The 22074-nt window shown below is 43.2% G+C and overlaps 1 protein-coding gene across 1 annotated transcript in view; it reads left to right on the top strand.

The window, feature by feature from the left end:
* The window catches only part of MCHR2 (melanin concentrating hormone receptor 2), a 49992-nt gene extending 29803 nt beyond the window's left edge, over positions 1–20189 (top strand). The window contains exons 3-5 of the mRNA XM_069973607.1: positions 1652–1846; positions 7816–7935; positions 19865–20189. Of these exons, the coding sequence (XP_069829708.1) occupies positions 1652–1846; positions 7816–7935; positions 19865–20189 (640 nt within the window). The remainder of the gene's footprint in view (positions 1–1651; positions 1847–7815; positions 7936–19864) is intronic.
* Positions 20190–22074: the final 1885 nt, after the last annotated feature.

Below are 22074 nucleotides of genomic sequence, written 5' to 3'. Positions count from 1 at the left end.
CCGTGCGTATACATAATAACTTGCATACATGTATTATGCAATACGCGCTAGGAATGCTAGGCTGCAGCATACAGTCAGCTCAGCAAGTCAAGACGTCCCAGCGAGCCTCCCCTTTTTGCCTCTGAGAAGTCAAGTAGGCTATGTTCACACAACGTTTTTTCAGCTCCGTTTAAAATGACAGACGTCATTTTGAGTATAAAATAACGGACGTGATTTAGCTGTCTGGCCTTCCCTTAGTGAAATGACTGGTGTTTGTACATTATTCTAGTTTAAGTTACTAATTGCCCTTTGGGTGTGTCTTAATTGAAAAGTCCATTGAATTTAATAGAAAAAAACAGAGAAAGAACGGTGAAAAAAGAAAAACTGTGTTAGAACAACTAATAAAAAAAATCCGCTGTTTGCAAAAGACGTCCGAAAATAATGATCATGTTAATTATTTTGATGTCCGTGGTAAAAACGTCCATTATTCAATACATTGTGTGCATTTGACGTCCTGTCTTCCCATTGACTTCAATGCATTGCCACTGTAGTCAGTTAAATCGCGGCAATAACGGACGTTTTTTTAAATATAAGAATCGGCCACCTTTTCTCTATTTTCTCTATTTTTGATGATGTGTGAAGATAATGGACAGGATAGACTATTATGGACGCCTGGTCACTACAGGGTTAAGAAATTAATCCTTATAGTGCTTAAACGTTGGATTCTATCAACGTTCTAAGCCCTACTCAGTCAGCTCGCCCTCCCTACACTGACTAACTACCACTGTGAATATTGCTGCCTAGTTAAATTCAGATGATGTCCCTGCTCATTTCACTCTTCCTACTAAATGGCACAAGAATCAGGAAAGACTGAGAAAATTTGCCTCAGCTTTGCGTTTTTATAGCACATACATAATGTACGTAATGACGCTAATCGTACAGCCAGTCATAGTAATGCCAGTAGTGAACATGGCTACTACATTACCTGATGTGCCCTCCCTTCCCCACATGTTCATTGGCTCTTTCAAACTGATGGGAGGAAACTTACCCAGTTGCGTTCATCGCAAAATAAACGTTCGCATGTTTGAATATGTGCAAAAATGATTGTCATAACCATTCCGATCAGCAAACAAATTGTTAGCGATCGGCGAAGACAAACAATTAGATTTATGTTTGTACGAACATACATACATTTACGAACATGTTCGCTCATTACCACACCAGATCACCAAATTAGAATATGAAATGAACTACAAATATCACAAAAACAGCGCAGAGGATTAATGTAAGAAAATTACCTTAATCTTCAGCACTAGAGATGAGCGAACCTGGAGCATGCTCGAGTCCATCCAAACCCGAACATTCGTCATTTGATTAGCGGTGGCTGCTGAAGTTGGATAAAGCCCTAAGGCTATGTGGGAAAACATGGATATAGTCATTGGCTGTATCCATGTTTTCCAGACAACCTTAGAGCTTTATCCAAGTTCAGCAGCCCCCGCTAATCAAATGCCGAACGATCGGGTTCGGATCGACTCGAACCCAAACCCGGTTCGCTCATCTCTATTCAGCACATATCAGCAGGTTAGATGCCTCACAGCAATTGTCATATGTAATGATTGCAATGTTATATTGTTGTCATATTTTTATAGTGATGGCCTCCTTTACATTACAGATATATGGCTCTTGTCCAGCCTTTCCGTCTTACAAGCTTGAGGACAATATCAAAGACAATCCGTGTTAACATACTTCTGTGGGCAGCGTCCTTTGTAGTTGTGTTTCCTGTCTGGGTTTATTCCAAGGTCATCCAGTTTAAAGATGGGTTGGAAAGTTGTGCATTTGATCTGACAACACCAAACGATGTTCTCTGGTAAGTATGAGAACGTTTAATCGGTAACCCAATTGTCAATTAGACTATGCTTTGTTAAGAGACTTTTGAATGATTTACATGTGCTATTGCTTTCATGATTTCTCTCTTATTCTAGTCTTTTGTCTGTAGAAAAGTATTATTTCTGAACATTATTTTTTCCAAACAAGTGAGGTTAAAAGATAAAGTGTTCCTTTCATGATTTAATGATTAATGCTTGCTTTATAATTAGATTTTTATTTTGCACTGCCCATAGCGCTGCTCATGCTTCTACATTTCACTCTGAGCCGATGTGAGGGCCTTTTTTTTTTCTAAATGACATTTGCCTTAGGCTAGAAGATCAGTCAGTTTTCTCTGCAGGAGTGTACAAGGGCATATACAGCTGCTGACCAATCAGCATTTCTCTTCGCTGAGCCAATCTGTGCAGAGCAGAGGGACAAATGACATCACTTCCTGCACTTGGTCTCTTTTTTTGCTGTTAATGAAGACCAAATGGCCTTAGTGATGGAGCCTCAACTGCCGTTTTCTGATAAGTGAAACAGATCGCTGATCTCAGGGAGACCAGCCACTCGATAACACAGCCGCCTGCTAGTGAAAGCGCTCAATGCAGTGATATCCTAGCTGCCTTTCCCCCTGGGAAACATGAATATGCATAAGAAGAGCCCATAAAGCCTCATTTAAGAGTCTCAAAACACAGAACAAGCCAGATATCCCTCCGGGAAGGACCCAGTTAAGGGGTGGCTCCTGTAAGGAAACCACCGAAACCACCATATTAAGTGGCCCTATAAGTCAATGTAATGACAAGGGAAAAACCAAGGCCAGGTAACCATCCACATACAGCTATTTACAGTGTTGCCCCTCATCAGTGTGGAGCAGGATTCTGGCTAGGTGGGAGCAATGCCTAGTAGAGCCATAAGAGAAACAGATCGCTGATCTCAGGGAGACCAGCCAAACGATAACACTGCTGGCTGCTATTGAAAGCGCTCAATGCAGTGAAATCCTAGCTGCATTGCTCCCTGGGAAACATGAAGATGCAAAAGAAGAGCCCGTGGAGCCTCATTTAAGAGTCTCGAAACACAGGACTATCCAGATATCCCTCCAGGAAGGATCCATCCAAGGGGTGGCTTCTGTAATTAAACCACCAAAATCACAATATTAAGTGGCCCTATAAGTCAATGTAACGACAAGGGAAAACCCAAGGCAAGGTATCCATCCACATACAGCTGTTTCGGGGTGTTGCCCCTCATCAGTTTGGAGTTTTCTAACAAGTGATACACACTAGTGGCCTACTGCTCATATAAGCAGTCTACGGAATTTACCTTCTGCAGCAGAGATAGAGAGGGAGAGCACGTGCTCGCGCACACGGCAGCCCTTTCGGTTTAGCAGCCGGACCCCTACCAATCAGGTTTTAAAAATGGGAGTTATACTTTAAGCTAGCATTATATGACTACTTTGTGTGTAATACACATCATACAGTATATCCCAAGATTACAGTGGCACCTTCCTGATTCACAGCTAATGAAAATGAATGTGGTTGACATGCAAGTTGCCCCAACTATAACCCAAGTCACCAGAACTCCAGCAGGTTTGATTTTCTGGCACCTGTCATGTCACAGTTTCTAAACATATAATTTGACTGTATTGCAGAAAAGTGACACAGCGATCTTTGGCTGTGCAATATGTGTTGCAGGTGAAGTACCTGTGTAGCTCAAGCCTTACAGTTAAAAAAGTATTCTGTCGCCCATTCCCTTCAGCTATGTCCAGTCACCCAATCCTCTTTCTTCTTTCTGCTTCCAGTCCTCATCTTGGGAGCAGGAAGAAGACAGAAGATCAGGGGACTAGACATAGACAGACGGGAGCTGCAGAAGACGGGGGCACTGTGAGTATGGATTTTTTTATTCTATTTCTTCCAACCGCAGCAGCATTTATATACAGAGGAAAACTGAAGTACAATACTGATTTGATGAAACACAATTTGCCCTTGTGCACCAATCGAAAAAGCTTTGAAAGGTTAAATGACTCAATTTTAATAAATATTTAATATAAATGCACTGGCAATGGTATCAGAAATCACCAATATACACTTATTACGGGAAATGCTTATAAAGTGCTTTTCCCTGCACTTACTACTGCATCAAGGCTTCACTTCCTGGATAACATGGTGATGTCACTTCCTGGATAACATGGTGATGTCACTTCCTGGATAAAATGGTGATGTCACGACCCGACTCCCAGAGCTGTGCGGGCTGTGACTGCTGGAGAGGATGATGGTAGACGGTAATTTGTATAACTTTTGGGGGGCAATACCATATTTTAATAAAAAATAGTCTTTATAAATCAAAGCTATGCAATGCATGCATGTATGTATGTAAGTTTGCAATTACAGTGGTATCTCGGTTTAAGAGTAACTTGGATTGAGAGCATTTTGCAAGAAGAGCTCACAGTTTTTCAAAATTGTAACTTGGTTTAAGAGCATTGCTTTGGTTTAAGAGCTCCCTTACTGGGTGGGAGGGTGAGTCAGGGAGGGGCATGGTCTGCATAGCGGGGTCTACAGCCCTGTACTCTGACCCAGGAAGTCTCCCTCACCTTCCAAATCATAGCAGATCAACTTCAGGCTGGGGCATACATCAGAGGACAGGACTGTGGAGGTAATCTCTCCATAGCTGTAACCCCTCTCTCCCCAGACAGAGAGCACTTCATTCATTTGCCCACATTTGCCCTGCTCGTTACTTCATGCTCCCTGTAGTCTCTGTCAGCCCTTGTGTTTTTCATCCTCTCTATTCCTGCTATAATGTGTCCGCACTCACACTCAGCTATACACACTGCTGCTATAATATGCCTGCACTTACACTCTTTCATTCACACTCTTGTATAAAGAAGTTTCTGTCACTGTCCTCCTGCACAGCTCTGTGATTCTCATTTCCCGATTGGTCCATACTGAACACACACACACACCTTCCCAATTGCTGTCATGCTGTCATGTGACCACATAGACCTTTGACAGCAGCCCTGCTTCTCTATTCTAGCCTGTTGTACTACGCTACTGCATTGTGGGTATCTGCAGTTCCATCCTGTATCTACAAACTGCTGCTTTATTTTCAGGTTTATGCACTTACCATACATTATACTACACATGCTGATTCCTATACTGTACAGTAACTTATAATATCACATATTCAGCTGTTTCTCAGTGTTTGTTTAATCTGTTTTACATGTTATTCAGAATTATTTTTGGGGTGAGGAACCAATTGTCTGCATATCAGTGATTTCTTATGAGAAAATTTGCTTTGGATTAAGAGGGGATTTGGAACAACAAGCACGTGCCTGAAAAAAAATTGGCTCGTAATCCAAGGCACCACTGTATACTAGCAATAGTGTAAGGGAGCATTACTTGTGTGACTGGTTCTTATCTAGGTACAGTATAGGTATATTGCTGGCCGATAAGATGTTTAACCCCTTAGCGACCCATGACGTACCTGGTACGTCATGATGCCGCGGGGGGTGTTTAGAGCAGGGTCCCGCCGGGCAGTGCCTCTATTAGTCGGCACAGGTCCCGTTGCCGCGCCGGCTAATTAAGCACTTCACTGCAGCTGCACGTCTACTGCAGGGACGTGCAGTACAAAGCACTTCAATGCAGCTGTCAGATTTGACAGCTGCATTGAAGTGCTTTGTACTGCACGTCCCTGGTGTCTAGTGGGATGGATCCCCCCCCCCACGATGCGATCACGGGGGGGAGATCCGTTCTTCTGGCCGGCCCGGGCCTCAGCGTCGCAATGACGCTGATCCCGGCTCGGCAATAGATTGCTGTGGCCTTTGATCTTTGCTGTGTATATACATAGCATTGATCTCTATGAGAGATCAGTGCTGTCTATATACAAGTCCCCCAGGGGGACTTCTAGTTAATGTAAAAAAAAAAGTCAAAAAGTGTTTTTGTTAATAAAAAATCCCCTCCCCTAATAAAAGTCCAAATCACCCCCCTTTTCCCATTTTACAAATATAAATTGATAAATAAACAAATAAATAAACATATTTAAAATTGGCGCGCACGTAATCGCCCGAACTATTAAATTATCACATTCCTGATCTTGCACGGTAAACTGCGTCAGCGACAAAAAAATTCCAAAGTGCAAAATTGCGCATTTTTGTTGCATCAAATCCAGAAAAAATGTAATAAAAAGTGATCAAGGTACCAATAGAAAGAACGCATCATGGCGCAAAAACTGACACCTCACACAGCCCCATAGACCAAAGGATAAAAGCGCTATAAGCCTGGGAATGGAGCGATTTTAAGGAACATATATTTCTTAACAATGGTTTGAATTTTTTACAAGCCATCACATAATATAAAAGTTATACGTGTTATATATCGTTGTAATCGTAACAAATTGAGGAACATGCTTAATCAGTCAGTTTTACTATAGGACGAACGGCGTAAATGCAAAACTCCCCGAAATCAAAACAAATTCGTTTTTTTTTTCAATTTGACAGCGCAAATTATTTTTTTTCCGGTTTCGCAGCATATTTTATGGAAAAATAATGCCTGTCATTGCAAAGTACAATTGGTTTTGCAAAAAATAAGCGCTCATATAAGTCTCTAGGTTAAAAAATTCAAGCGCTATGGACTTTTAAACATAAAATGGAAAAAGCAAAAGCGCAAAAACGAGAATTGGCTTTGACCTTAAGGGGTTAAGGGAACCCACATTATGGGTTTTAAAAACAAGTTTCTTATCATGTTCTCATAATGCTTTTACGTTATAAAACTTTTATTTCTATTTGCACTGTGTGTAAATAGATCCTAAGGGTTGCTGTGTATACTTTTTATGAGCACATAAACTGCTTATTTATTTTTATTTATAAAATGGGAAAAGGGGGATGATTTAAACTTTTATTAGGGGAGGGGATTTTTCATTAATAAAAACACTTTATTTTATTCTGACTCACAGCAATTAGAAGCCCCCTGGGGGACTTCTATATACACAGCACTAATCTCCCATTGAGATTAATGCTGTGTATATAATAGAGCAATGATCCATCAGATCATTGCTCCATTATACTGGTCTGCTGCAGACCACATACATGGAGTGCCGAGCCAGGATCAGCGTTGGAGCGACGCCCCGGCCAGCTCAGTACAAGGGATCTCCCCTCCGCGATCGCATTGCGGGGGGGGAGATCTCCCACTAGACACCAAGGACAGGGGGCACGGCTGCTATCCAAATGCAGCTGTCAGCTTTGACAGCTGCATTTGAATAGTTAATTAGCCAGCCGCGGCGGCTAATGCATGCAGTCCCTGGCTGCACATAGCAACCGGGGACCGTGGGCTGCAGAGAGGGCTCACGTCGGGAGCCCTCTCTGATCGTCCTTAACGGCCGCATGATGGGTATACCCGTCATGCGTCGTTAAGGGGTTAAAGGGGTATTCCACAAAAAAATAACTTGTCCCCTATCCACAGGGAAGGGGACAAGTAAGAGGTTACAGGGGGTCTGACCTCCAACTCCCTGCCAAACTCTGTATTTGCCCCCGGCTCCTGTGTTATGAAGAGAGCCATGTGTACGGGCACAAGACCTGCGGCTCTATTACTTCCTAGAAAGGTGTCGGAAAAAGCCAAGTAAGCCAGAAGAGGGCTGTACTTGGCTTTCTCCGGTGCACCCATGGCTTTATTCATAACACAGAAGCCTAGGGGCTGATACAGAGATCACCGGGGGGTTTGGAGGTCCGACCCCCGTGATCTCTTACTTGTCCCCTATCCTGTGGACTGTTTGGTAGGACATAATGATTTTGTAGAACATTCCTTATACTGACGGTTTGTATAGCAGCTAACATTTGGCTAATGTGTATGGCTAGGTTCACAAAATGAACATTATTCACAGCCGTCTTTTGGCTTTAAAATGATGGCTGTCTAGAAAGATTTACTTTAATGCATAACAAAAAGAAATGTCATTCTACTATTTTTATTTCTCAATTTTGTTTTTCAGGTACACGCTCTACTTGACAATCACAACGTTCTTCTTTCCTTTACCACTAATAGTAGCCTGTTACATATTAATTTTGTGTTACACATGGGAGATGTATCATCAAAACAAGACAGCAGGACGGTAAGATAAAACCTGCTATTTAATTTAATATTTTCTTTCTTTTTTTTTTTTTTTTACCTACTTAGCAAAAGCCATATTCAATTCATTAAAAAATTATAATATGGAATAAACCTTCGGGAACTTAAATTGCTAACTAAGCAATACATCAACACTTATGCCTGCTATTGCTTCATCTCCACAAGCAGAAAAAAGTTTATTTAGTAGGGCTAGTGCAGTAGACCGAATGTGTAAACGTGATACACTGTAAATGTTTGAGCTATTTAAAAGGGTATTCCTCAATCTAAAAAAAAAAAAGTTAAAGTCTGTGATTGACAGAGCAAGAAGGTTGTGTTGTCTCAGAAGCATAGACAAGGGAGGAGCAGCAGATAACTGGGAGGAGCTGTACCAGGAGCTGCATGGAACGATGGTAGGTAAGTACAACTACTTGAGATAAACTTATTTTTTCACATTTTGTTATGACGAGGCCTTGTGCTAAAATAAAAAAAAAAAAAAAAGTTTTCTGCGCTCAATGCTCCATATATATGAGAATGTGAAAGCAGAATTTAGTATTTAAACCCTTTGCTTGAAATGTATCAATCTTGGCCTTCCATTTCTCTTGATTATGTTTGACTATTTATATCAGAGCAAAAACCGATATCCCATACACAGGATTGTATGGAGGCATAGATCTGGGGAAGGGTACACAAAATGTCTGATAGTTCCCAAGAGCAATGTGGCCTCCACAGCTACTAAATTGAAAAGGTTTGGAACAATCAGATTTGGTCGCCGCACCTAACAAAATAATCTGGAAAGAATGGATTTGGTAATAGAGCCAACCAAGAACCCAATGGTTAATCTGGCTGAGATCCCCCCCCCCCAAAAAAAAAACAAAAAAAAACAGGAGGTCAACCAGGAAGTCAGGTAAAGTTAGGTAACATTAGCAAAGATAAGGGAGACACTTGCCAAGAAGCTGCAGCTGCGAAGAGTGGGCGGTCTGGGATCCAGCAGCTGTGGTGGAGCGGGACAGGTAAGTATATATTACAAACATGTACCTGCAGCCCGGACAGCATAGGTAAATATCATTTTATCCCAGACAGTCCCTTTAAGTAATGTAAAAATAAAAACACATTTAAGCACTGTGCATAGCTGCTTATAAAAACACATTTAAGCATAGCTGCTTATAATTTCTAATTTTGTACATTTTAGCAGATAGATGCTCGTATGAATAATAAATGTTCTGAGAAGTAATACATTCACACCGTAATAAAACACAGGGGGAAAACGACATTTTAGTTTCATAAATAAGATTCAGAATGTGCAGCAGTTCAACAGTAATGGACAGTAATGGATCAAAAGGTACCAAAAACAAATGTTTACCATACTGGCAGGTTGTCGCCTAGTTACAATTTACATAACTAACATTATTGGTACATTTTTTGTTTGTTTAATTTAAAATATTTGCAAATGTACCAGCATGATTACAGTTCAGGACGTGATGAATTGAACAGGAAATATCCAAGTTATAATCTTGGAACTAATAATGAAGACATTAAATTTCTTACATATTTTTTAAAAGGAAGCTGCCAGAAGGTTATGGTCTCCTACCCTGCTGATAGAGCCTAAGGCTGTATTCACACGTCCTGTAAAATTGTCCGTGGTCACGTATCCGCACAATTTTAGGGACCATTGAAGTGAATGCAACCAATCACATGATCCATGCTGCGACTTGCACCGTGATCCGCACCTGGAGTACGCTGCCTTCTCCCAGCAGCGTAGTCCAGGCTACTTCCAATGAGCGCTTGAAGCCGGTCTGCATGGGGGAATAGGTGAGTAGTAGATGAGACAACATCTGGATCTTGCGCCCTAACAGGAGACAGAGACTATAGGGAAAGATTTCGCAAACCTTGTGCAGAGGAACAGTGGGGGAAAAAAAACTGAGGCTAGGTACACTATGTAAAAATGATGGCTGTTTTTGAAAAATAACGGACGTTATTTACACAATCATTTTTACAGAGTGTGAACCTTGCCTTGAAAATAAAAGCTGGAATCTAATTGATTCCCATGGACAACTGGACTACTGTTCCTCTGCACAAGGTGTGATAAATCTCCTCCATATCTCTTTGAGGCTATGTTCCTGTGGCTTCTGCAGAGGGAAATTTGTAAGATACTGTAGTAGTTCCAACAATCCGTGTAGCATTAGTGGGTGACCACTTCTTTTTGCTTCATTTCTCTCAAACAAGAGAATGTATTTTCTTCAGTACTTATGGTCAGTGAATGAGTGGCAACATTATGTGTCTCAGTCCCAAGTTGCGCCTGTAATTGCAGACCCGCAATTACAGACAGCACTATGGACTCATTCATTTAAATGGCTCTGATCACAATAACATAACTGTGAAAAGAAAACTGTCAGGTTCTAGTATGGATCCACAATTGCGTCACAGATCACTAGTGTCTATTGAAAGGGTCTGTGGATTACCGATATGTCCAGTCTGTACTTTCAGGTCTGCAATTACAGGCGCACTAAAGAACATGTGAATAAGACCTAATGGTGCGTTAACGCAAGCAGATTTATCTGACAGATTTTTTAAGCCAAAGCCATGAATGGATTTGAAAACAAGAGAAATCTCAGGTCTTTCCTTTATGACCTGTTCTCTGTTTATAGTCTGTTCCTGGCTTTGGCTTCCAAAATCTGTCAGATAAATCTCTCGGTGTAAACCCACCCTAAGACTAAAATGACACTGCCAGCCCCTTCAACATTTTTTTTTTAAACAAAGAAATTCTAGGATTATGTGTCTTCTCTATTGGGGAATGTCACAGGAAATTATGCAGATAATTAGAATTTCTAGATTATCAATTTATCAATTATCAAATTAAATTTCACTTTATGAATTTGAGAAACTTAATTCATAAAGTTATATGTAACAGCTCAGTGCTGAGGGAACAGAAAATGAATTTTTATGGCCAATTTAAACAGCGATAAAAAATAAAAATTGTTCATTTATGTGGTCCCAGTATTGGAATTCCTTATTCATCCCTGCAAAAGGGGTCAGGTAAGAGGGAAATGGAAAAGCTTGATATAAGAATATTGCCACATGCCATATTAAATTGGTTTGCAACTAATGTGTTTAGCAATAATCTTTTAGAAAACAGCAGAGGATCATGTCAAAGCCATTTGAAATTCCACTTTAGAGCCATAAAACTTCATTGGTCCTAACTGGTCCTTGGATTAAAAAAAAATATATTGTTGATGTGACCTTGTGGCTGATGTATCATAGTTTTTTTTAATGAATTAAATGTCAGTGTGTTCTCAGAGTGAAGTATTTGCTGCTGTTAAAAATTCACTTTAAGGCTAGGTTCAGACACTGTTTAAATTTAAAGGGGAACTCCGGATCAGAAAAACTTTTCTATTAAAAGTACATTAAAAGTTAAATATATGTGTCTATACCAGTGATTTACAACCAGTGTGCCGCGACACATGGTCGGGTGTGCCGCGGGGAAAGTTCCCCAAACTATGGTGCACCTGTGTTTTGTTCCCCGGGAATGCGCAGCGATCAGTGACGGATTATAATGTGGGCGGTTGCGTGGTGCGCTGCGGCGGGCCGTGATGCACGCATTCAATCAACGTGTGCGCTACGGCCCGCCGCAGCGCACCATGAAAACTCCGCTGATTGGAGGAGCACGTCCGGGCCAGTAGGTGAGGTGGACAGCAGCGGCAACCATCTCTGAGGAGGTGAGGAAGAAGGGGGAGAGAGAAACCTGGGGATGGGTGAGAGAAACAGCGGAGAGAAGCAGGGGGGAAAGAAGTTTGGTGGAGAGAAGCTTCGGGGAGAGAAGTATGGTGGAGAGAAGCACAGGAGGGAAGCATGGGGGAGAGAAGCACAGGAGAGAAGCATGAAGGAGAGAAGCACAGGAGAGAAGCAGGAGGGAGAAGCATGGGGGAGAGAAGCACAGGAGAGAAGCATGGGGGAGAGAAGCACAGGAGAGAAGCATGGGGGAGAGAAGCACAGGAGAGAAGCAGGGGGGAGAAGTATGGTGGAGAGAAGCATGGGGGAGAGAAGCAGGGGGGAGAAGTATGGTGGAGAGAAGCACAGGAGAGAAGCAGGGGGGAGAAGTATGGTGGAGAGAAGCACAGGAGAGAAGCAGGGGGGAGAAGTATGGTGGAGAGAAGCACAGGAGAGAAGTAGGGGGGAGAAGTATGATGGAGAGAAGCACAGGAGAGAAGCATGGGGGAGAGAAGTATGGTGGAGAGAAGCACAGGAGAGAAGCAGGGGGAGAAGTATGGTGGAGAGAAGCACAGGAGAGAAGCAGGGGGGAGAGGTATGGTGGAGGTGATGCACGCATTCAATCAACGTGTGTGCTACGGCCCGCCGCAGCGCACCATGAAAACTCCGCTGATTGGAGGAGCACGTCCGGGCCAGTAGGTGAGGCGGACAGCAGCGGCAACCATCTCTGAGGAGGTGAGGAGGAAGGGGGAGAGAGAAACCTGGGGATGGGTGAGAGAAACAGCGGAGAGAAGCAGGGGGAAAGAAGTTTGGTCGAGAGAAGCAGCGGGGAGAGAAGTATGGTGGAGAGAAGCACAGGAGGGAAGCATGGGGGAGAGAAGCACAGGAGAGAAGCATGAAGGAGAGAAGCACAGGAGAGAAGCAGGGGGGAGAAGCATGGGGGAGAGAAGCACAGGAGAGAAGCATGGGGGAGAGAAGCACAGGAGAGAAGCATGGGGGAGAGAAGCACAGGAGAGAAGCAGGGGGGAGAAGTATGGTGGAGAGAAGCATGGGGGAGAGAAGCAGGGGGGAGAAGTATGGTGGAGAGAAGCACAGGAGAGAAGCAGGGGGGACAAGTATGGTGGAGAGAAGCACAGGAGAGAAGTAGGGGGGAGAAGTATGATGGAGAGAAGCACAGGAGAGAAGCATGGGGGAGAGAAGTATGGTGCAGAGAAGCACAGGAGAGAAGCAGGGGGAGAAGTATGGTGGAGAGAAGCACAGGAGAGAAGCAGGGGGGAGAGGTATGGTGGAGAGAAGCACAGGAGAGAAGCAGGGGGGAGAGAAGTTTGGTGGAGAGAAGCAGGGGGGAGAGAAGTATGGTGGAGAGCAGCACAGGAGGGAAGCATGGGGGAGAGAAGCACAGGAGAGAAGCATGGGGAGAGAAGCACAGGAGAGAAGCAGGGGGGAGAAGTATGGTGGAGAGAAGCACAGGAGAGAAGCATGGGGAGAGAAGCACAGGAGAGAAGCATGGGGGAGAGAAGCACAGGAGAGAAGCAGGGGGGAGAAGTATGGTGGAGAGAAGCACAGGAGAGAAGCATGGGGGAGAGAAGCACAGGAGAGAAGCAGGGGGGAGAAGTATGGTGGAGAAAAGCACAGGAGAGAAGCAGGGGGGAGAAGTATGGTGGAGAGAAGCACAGGAGAGAAGTAGGGGGGAGAAGTATGGTGGAGAGAAGCACAGGAGAGAAGCACAGGGGGGAGAAGAAAACAGGCCCAGGTTTCACACTGAGTGAGTATAAATACATTTAGAATCTATATTATTAACTATATGTATAATATGTATTGTTTTAGTGTCATTTTGTGCCATTTTGGTTGGTGGTGTGCCCCGGGATTTTTTAAGTATAAAAAGTGTGCCGCGGCTCAAAAGTTGAAAATCACTGGTCTATACAATGTATTATTGTATCTGCCACACTGGTAGCTGATAGAAATCCAGGAAGTTAAGAAAAATGGCATCTGTGCAAATCCACATAGTCTCCTGCTCCCACTGCTCTCCCCCCTTAGGAGACAAATCTTCCATGCCTCTGTCTCACATTGTGTGTATTTGCTAAGCACAGGCTGATGATGCAGACAGGGCGTGATGTCCCAGGAGGCTTGGCTGCATCCCTCAATCCCCAGAGTGATTCACCATTTTTGACCAGCCAGAAGCAGGTGCAGCACTAATTTCTCTAATTGTGAAGAAGTGTGCAGTGAAATTAGGGCTGTGTTCACAAAAGTGATGCAGTAACACAAGTAAATGATGCTAAACAACAGAGAGGATCAGAGCTTTATTGTGGGGCGCAACTTCAAAGATAAAAGATGCTTGATCATAATATGTGCGTGGAAAAAAAGTTCTTTACTTTATTCCAATATTTCCATTACAGGTAGAGAATACAGCGTGCTGTGTGGTGTTACAGGTAGAGAATACAGCGTGCTGTGTGGTGTTAAATGTAGAGAATACAGTGTGCTGTGTGGTGTTAAATGTAGAGAATACAGCATGCTGTGTGATGTTACAGGTAGAGAATACAGCGTGCTGTGTGGTGTTACAGGTAGAGAATACAGGGTGCTTGCGGTGTTACAGGTAGATAATACAGGGTGCTGTGTGGTGTTAAATGTAGAGAATACAGCGTGCTGTGTGGTGTTACAGGTAGAGAATACAGCATGCTGTGTGGTGTTACAGATAGAGAATACAGCGTGCTGTGTGGTGTTACAGGTAGAGAATACAGGGTGCTTGCGGTGTTACAGGTAGAGAATACAGGGTGCTGTGTGGTGTTAAATGTAGAGAATACAGCGTGCTGTGTGGTGTTACAGGTAGAGAATACAGCGTGCTGTGTGGTGTTACAGATAGAGAATACAGCATGCTGTGTGGTGTTACAGGTAGAGAATACAGCGTGCTGTGTGGTGTTACAGATAGAGAATACAGTGTGCTGTGTGGTGTTACAGGTAGAGAATACAGCGTGCTGTGTGTTGTTAAAGGTAGAGAATACAGTGTGCTGTGTGGTGTTACAGGTAGAGAATATAGCGTGCTGTGTGGTGTTACAGGTAGAGAATACAGCATGCTGTGTGGTGTTACAGGTAGAGAATACAGTGTGCCGTGTGGTGTTACAGATAGAGAATACAGTGTGCTGTGTGGTGTTACAGGTAGAGAATACAGCGTGCTGTGTGGTGTTACAGGTAGAGAATACAGCATGCTGTGTGGTGTTACAGGTAGAGAATACAGTGTGCTGTGTGGTGTTACAGATAGAGAATACAGTGTGCTGTGTGGTGTTACAGGTAGAGAATACAGCGTGCTGTGTGGTGTTACAGGTAGAGAATACAGCATGCTGTGTGGTGTTACAGGTAGAGAATACAGTGTGCTGTGTGGTGTTACAGGTAGAGAATACAGCGTGCTGTGTGGTGTTACAGGTAGAGAATACAGCGTGCTGTGTGGGTGGGACCACAATGAAATCATAAATTACTGCAAATAATTCATTAACACAATGAAACTGCAATGTGTGAACACAGCCTAACCCAGCTGTAAAACGTTGGAAGAGATGGATCTATTCAGTCTTCTTCTCCCAGTTCTTTGCTGCTGCTTTCTGCTGTAGACAGGTAAAACTGTGAGTTTTTCTCTCTGACCAACCTTCCTCCCCCCTCTTTTCCAAGACAGATGATGTAAACAAGTGCCTATCTACAACTTTGTAGCAACTTTCCAATGCCAGGAAGATTAGTCACAGTGAGTTTATCAGCAACCTCAGAATAACCCTCCCAGAATTACAAAGAAGCTACAAAGTTGCAGATATAGCTGGCCAAGGACTTGTTTACATCGACCATCTCAGAAGAGATGGGTAGGAGGGGGAAAAGCTCACACACCGCACATGATGTCCAATAGCTGCACAATGTCTCACTAACTGTCTTCTGCTCCCAAACACCCCATGCCCATCTGACTATTCCCTAAATTGTCAAGAAAAATTTAAACCCACATATCATGGGAACAGGCGGATGTATTAGAAAAAATATATAAAACTATGGAATATGGAAACACAATTATTGATGGTCACTATAAGTCACTTGTTCACACAGGGTACTGGAATGAATACACCCAGGCCCGCTTCTGCCATGAGGCGGAATGAGCATTCCGCCTCAGGCGGCAGATTCTGCGGTCCTGCAGGGGGCGGCAAAATGTTCCCCCTGCTGTCATTTTAGTTAAGTTTCACTTAACTAAAATGACAGCAGCCCCGCAGCCGCTCACATGTCCCGCAGCAGCCGTCCAGCCGCCCACACTCACGGATGTCCCCTATGTCCCGCTGGGCTCCAGTGATGTCACCCAGCAGCTCTCATCTTCCTCCAGGCTGTGGTGAGTGCCAGGGGTCGGCAGAGGTCGCGTTCAGGCGTTCGGGGCGGCGATCGGGACGGCGGGGGTGAGTGTGGTCAGCAGAGGGGGTGGCGGATGGCGGTGTTGGCGGCGGTATTCGGGTTGTTACGGACGTGCGCGGGGGGGGGGGGGCGGCCAGTGAGGGGGCGGCCACCTGAGGTTTGCCTCAGGCGGCGGGAAAGCCAGAATCGGCCCTGAATACACCTGATGCTGCTGCTGTTGTTTTCATCTATGTCTTAGCACTGAGAAGTGCTTTTGATTCAGAGATGACTTTTTCGCTGGATATTAGCCCTGAAAAGGACTTTTGGGTTCTGTAGTAAGACTGCCTAACCAAAACGCTACTAAAACCTATCTCTCCCTGCTGCAAGATCTCTCCCTGACTAGGTTGAAAGCGCATCTGCGGTCGAGAGGCGGGAGCCAAGTATTTAAGATTTGAGGTCATGTGGTTCAGCCATCCAATGACGGTAGACGCCGTTTTGCGCTGCGTGCGTACTCCCAGGGTCCCTCAAAGCCTCCCTGAATGGTGATTGGATTAAAAAAAAAAACGATGCGATGGGAGGGCTTTCGAATGTTTCCCGCGTACTCGCCACACTACTTGATTGAATTCAAATCTTTCAAATACCACAATATTCGATCGAATACCTTCTCGATCGAATCGTATTCGCTCATCTCTACTGGATACCTTAGACACAAATGTGAACATGGCCATAGACAGTTATTTTATCATAGGCTCAGATACTCCTAGGTATTGCTATATGTGAGTGTTCACTAATTTAGTATTAAGTATCAGTATCAGTAATGCGCTCACATTTGAGCAATAATCGACTCATGTACACACAGCGAACGATCAAGCGACAAGTGAGAAATCGTTCATCATGGTCTTTCAACATGTTCTCAAATCGTCGTTGGCCGTTCGTTAAAAATTCGCAGATGGCTTCCTCTAAACAGTCTTTCACAGATTCATCCTAATGTGTGAAATGGGCTTGAGCGATCTTAAAACCATCGAACGTTTTTTTCAAACAATTTATCTCTTTGTCTAAACGCTGATCGTTATAAAAATGAAATCATTGCTTCAAATTCGATAAACGATAAACTGGGCAAATTATCGCTCCGTGTAAATAGACCATAACAGAGTGATATAGGGACAGAGAGGAGAAGAATGGCGGAAATTGCATGAGTGACTGGCTGATTGACAATTTTTTTAAATTGTCATTTTCCGATTTTTGACACATTTACAACAACATGTTTTAACAAATTTGCGCTTCTGTAATAGTCCCAGTACTGGAGCTACTGTAGTTTTCGCTGTTTAAATGAAACTCGTTAAGATTCGATTCGCGAATCTTAACGAGTTTGACCGAAAAAGCGTTTAGCAAAAACTCAAATTCGATTTGCGAAACTAATTTCCGGCTGCTTTGCTCATCTCTAATCAAGATCCAATTAATTTTATTACTGGCTTTACTGAAAGAGTCATCATCAGAGGTCACTGGGTTATAGTTATTTAAAAAAAAAAAAAAAAAAAGCATTACTCTCATATGACAGCAAACAACAGGAATATTTATTTGATTTTTTAATACTAAAAACTGTAAACAGAAATTGGAGATAAAAGTAATAAAATCTCCATGGCTATGCATAATATGTTCCTACAAACTAAATGGATTTTTCAACCTGGTATTTTGCTTTCTATTATGCGAGTATTAGGCTCCGAGCAGCCCAGTAGATAGCAGCTGTCCAGCTCGTGTACCAGATGTGGCTCACCATAAGCTTTCATGCTCATTATACCCAAAGACTGAAATGTGTGATTTTTGTTATTCAGTGTTCAAACCTGTAATGTGCCTGTAACCTATAGGTGACCTTCTTCATCTATTGGGTTCCCAGTATTGCTAAAAATTTCTGCAGCTAGCTTCTGCTTGTGCTTATTTATTCAGTTTTAAATTACAAGGGAAAACAATTGTGAACATTCCCTATACAGTATATTATTAAAATAAAACGTAGAACTCACTATAAAAAAAAAGGTTTACGTGATGAGGTTTGATAGTTATACCTATTTTATTCAACTAAGAGGAAGGAAGGAAGGAAGGGAGGGAGGGAGGGAGGAAGGAATTGCATCTTTATGAAAATATGCAAGGCTGTGATCTGGAAGTACAGGGAAATTCATGGACAGAAAAAAACTGAAAGACACACACACTTCCTATACCTATGGGACTTCCTTCCTCAGCGTAACTAACGTGCGCTGTCAGTGGGTGGAGAGTGCAATAGAAGAAGTAAAGTGAGAGGTGATAGGAGAACAGGTTTCTGTTGGTTCGCAGACCCATGTGACATACAAATAAACAATAACCCTTCATACTCTTCAGCTGTGCAGCATCTGAATATACACATCTAACATAGTGACATCTAGTGGCGAAACTCTATCACTACTTTCTTCACCACGAAAGTACAATAAGTACAGGCTTTTACGAAGGGTGTATATATTAGTAACACCCGTGGTAGGACACCACATATGTCCTGCAGGTAGTGATGTATTGTTACCAGTCTGACACAGTGCTCTCTGCTGTTACCTCTGTCCATGTCAGGAACTGTCCAAAGCATTAGCAAATCCTCATTGAAACCCTCTCCTGCTCTGAACAGTTCCTGTCACAGACAGAGGTGGCAGCATAGAGCGTTGTCAGGCTGGAAGGAATACACCACCTGCTGGAAATACAGCACCTGATAAGAACTGGAAATTGTGAGATTTTGAAATAGAAGTAATTAACAAATTTGTATATTTTTTTGAAACCAGTAAATTTAAAAAAGGAATTTCAATGGAGTTCTACTTTAAGAGAACATGATAGGTACAGTGGAATGACTAAATGACTAAAGCCCTGCACGTGCACAAATTTAAATTAAATTAACCAGTGTGCACCATGCCTCTGAAAGATATAGTACATGTCATATGGATATTAACCCTTTCAAGACCTGGGGTCATTGATGCATCAATGCGCTCAGGTCGTTTTTGGACATCAGCTTATGGGATTATAATGATCCCATGAGCCGATGTCCCTATGTCTGCCCCCTCTCCTCTGTCCCCTACCGCTGCTACAATCTTGTGACAGAGGCAGGGAAGAGAGGGTAGAGGGCAGAGCTCACGCACGCATAGTGTGCGCCATGCCTTCCCTCCCTTCTCCTGCCGGCCTCTGTAGCCAGGAAACCAGAAGCCTGAGGCTTCTGGTTTCCATGGCTACCATCGGGGCTCTGTGATCACTTCGGAGAGCTCCAATGGACACCGGACAGAGAATTCTCCCTCTGTAGAGGGAGAACTCTGTCTGGAGCCCTATAGATGCTGCGGTCGTGCTGACTATATCTATAGGGTTAACTCTCATCACCAGAGCGTGGCTACGGTGCTGAGGGTTGCAGTGGGTCCCCGGCTATCACTGATAGCCAGGACCCTCAGAGGATGACACAGGAGCAGCTTTTGTGCCTTTGTTATCCTCGATCGTAAATTACCATTGCTGCAGCCTCAGGCATAGGCTGCAGCGACGTGAATTTCTTGTGGAGCAGCGAGAGGGGGTTAAGATAGAAGAAAAACAAATCATATACATTATAAACATGATAAAGAAAAAATGGTATAATAAAAAGTAAGGGGATAACTAGAAGCTACTAGGCCCCATTGCAAATTCTGCAACATCCTGCATACATTCTCCATTCCCAATGTTCCTTTAAAAATATAGTTTTTTTTATGGTAGAGGGCAGTTTGTATCCAGGCCTGGTAAGACTGTCACCTCTGTACCCCCTATAGATATGTTCTTTGGTTTAAAAGAAAGAATACAATTTAATTATTCTTTATGATATTTTGCGATAACTCAACTTTTTTTTTATCCCTTTTCAGCTATAACAACAGCTTACCCAGACAAAGAGTCCTACGACTGACCAAGATGGTGCTCGTGTTGGTGGGAGTCTTCATTGTCAGTGCAGCCCCCTACCACGTGATTCAGATTGTAAACCTTCAGATCTCTCAACCCACAATTATTTTTTATGTCAGCTACTATTGCTCTATCTGCCTGAGCTACGCCAGCAGTGGTATCAATCCTTTCCTTTATGTACTACTTAGTGGGAACTTCCGCAAAAGACTTTCTGAATGCACAAAGACCAAAATGAAAATTTCAGAACGTGAGCTGAACAATTTTGATAATACTTTGAAATCAAGCTTTTAGGTGTGATTATTGAAGTATACATAATAGTACTGAATGTATTTATTATTATTATTACAATTAATACGACAGGATTCAGCCACTTAGAGGCTTTAGTTTCGTACATTCCTATGTAAAACACAATTTTAGCACTTAAAGCAAAAAAGTAAAAATTAAAAATAAAAAAAATAAAAACACAAAAAGACAACACAGATTTATTGAAGGTATGCCCAAAATTGAACATTTATAGATTACAGAAATATATGATTTGAAATGGGTGTGTATGTTCATAAATGTTTATTAAAAGAGTACTCCGGCCAAAATTGATAATTAACTATTGTATTGCCCCACAAAAGTTATATAACATCTAACTATACTGGAGAACATTTATTAAGTCCAGCGTTTTTTACACCGGGCTTACAAAGTGTCGGGGCTCTAAAGATTTATGTATAGGCACACTGCCTCTACATAAATCCTGTGCACAAGGAGCCCGTCCGTGCGCACAAAGTGAAGCCTACACCAGCTCAGAGCTGGCGTAGGTTTACACTGACGTTTTTCCTCCCGAAAAATTATAAATGTGGCGCATGCAGAGGGCATGCTGTCGCACACCTCGTAACGCCCCCTCCCCGCCCCTCTGATGCAAGAGGCACAGACGGTGCCAATGCGAATGAAATATTCGCATGTAGACCATTTGCAAATATTTTTACGCCGATCGGGACCATCTGCACCTAAAAAACACAGTTTAGCCTTTCGATAAATGTCGTCCACTGTCTTTACCACTTCCGGATGTATAGTGCTATATTATCTGCACTTACCGTGACCAAAAGTCTTGTACTCTATAGGAAAATGTTTTTGTCAAATCTAGCTCTATAGGGTTGGGTCTGTGACATGTCCAGCGTGAGGTCTGCTAGCGTTGGGGTGTGTAAGAGACTAGGGGGCTGCCTTTTCTCTTCCCCAATTAACTTGTCTTGCAAGACTTGGTAAATAAGCAGATATTGATGGCCCCTGGCCAGGGGCGTAGCTAATGTCTCCCAGGCCCTGGTGAGAGAGGTCAACTTGCCCCCCCCCCCCCCCTCCTTTCATAACCAAGTGATGCTATTGGTGTGTGTATATATATATATATATATATATATATATATATATATATACCGTACACACCAAGACAGATATTACCAATAACACCAGCATATTGGAAGAGAAAGTATTATCACCGTACATATTACCGCCATACTGTTACCGACCAAATCCTGTATACTGAGACCAATATTACCAGTAATACCAGTATATAGGAAGGAAACATTACCGCCACACCACAACCACTACCATCACCACCATATTGTAACTGACCAAATCCAGTATACTAAATCACCTCATTCAGTCATATAGAGGTGGCCCCAGCTCTACACAGGTTAATACACCATATACATTACAGTGCAGTTATATCAGATGACTCACAGGAGACGTCTTTTCTGATCGGAGTTCTTTCCTTTTCATCTTCTCCACCCGTCCTGGGCCGTTATGGGAACTTCTCTGAGCCACGAATCCACAGAATCTGCCAGACAGACATATTAGGCTCCTCACACTGGCACCATCCTCATCTCTCTACAAACTGCACTTCTGTATTGGCCCCTTGACACCTTCATTTAGTGGGTAGCCCTGACTCTATGTGACCCCCTAATAATATATGCCCCCCTCTGTGTATTCCCTCTCCCCCTATGTTGCCCCCCAAATAGATGGCCCCTCTCCCCCCATGTTGCCCTCCTATTAGATGGCCCCCTCTCCCCCCACCCTCCCTTATAGATGGCCTCCTCTCCCTCCTCCATATAGATGGCCCCCTCTACCCCCTCCCTTATAGATGGCCTCCTCTCCCCCCTCCTTATAGATGGCCCCCTTTACCCCCTCCCTTATA

This window comes from Dendropsophus ebraccatus, chromosome 6 (assembly GCF_027789765.1).
Source record: "Dendropsophus ebraccatus isolate aDenEbr1 chromosome 6, aDenEbr1.pat, whole genome shotgun sequence".
Classification (NCBI taxonomy): Eukaryota; Metazoa; Chordata; class Amphibia; order Anura; family Hylidae; genus Dendropsophus; species Dendropsophus ebraccatus.
This window is presented reverse-complemented; position numbering and strand designations above follow the sequence as displayed.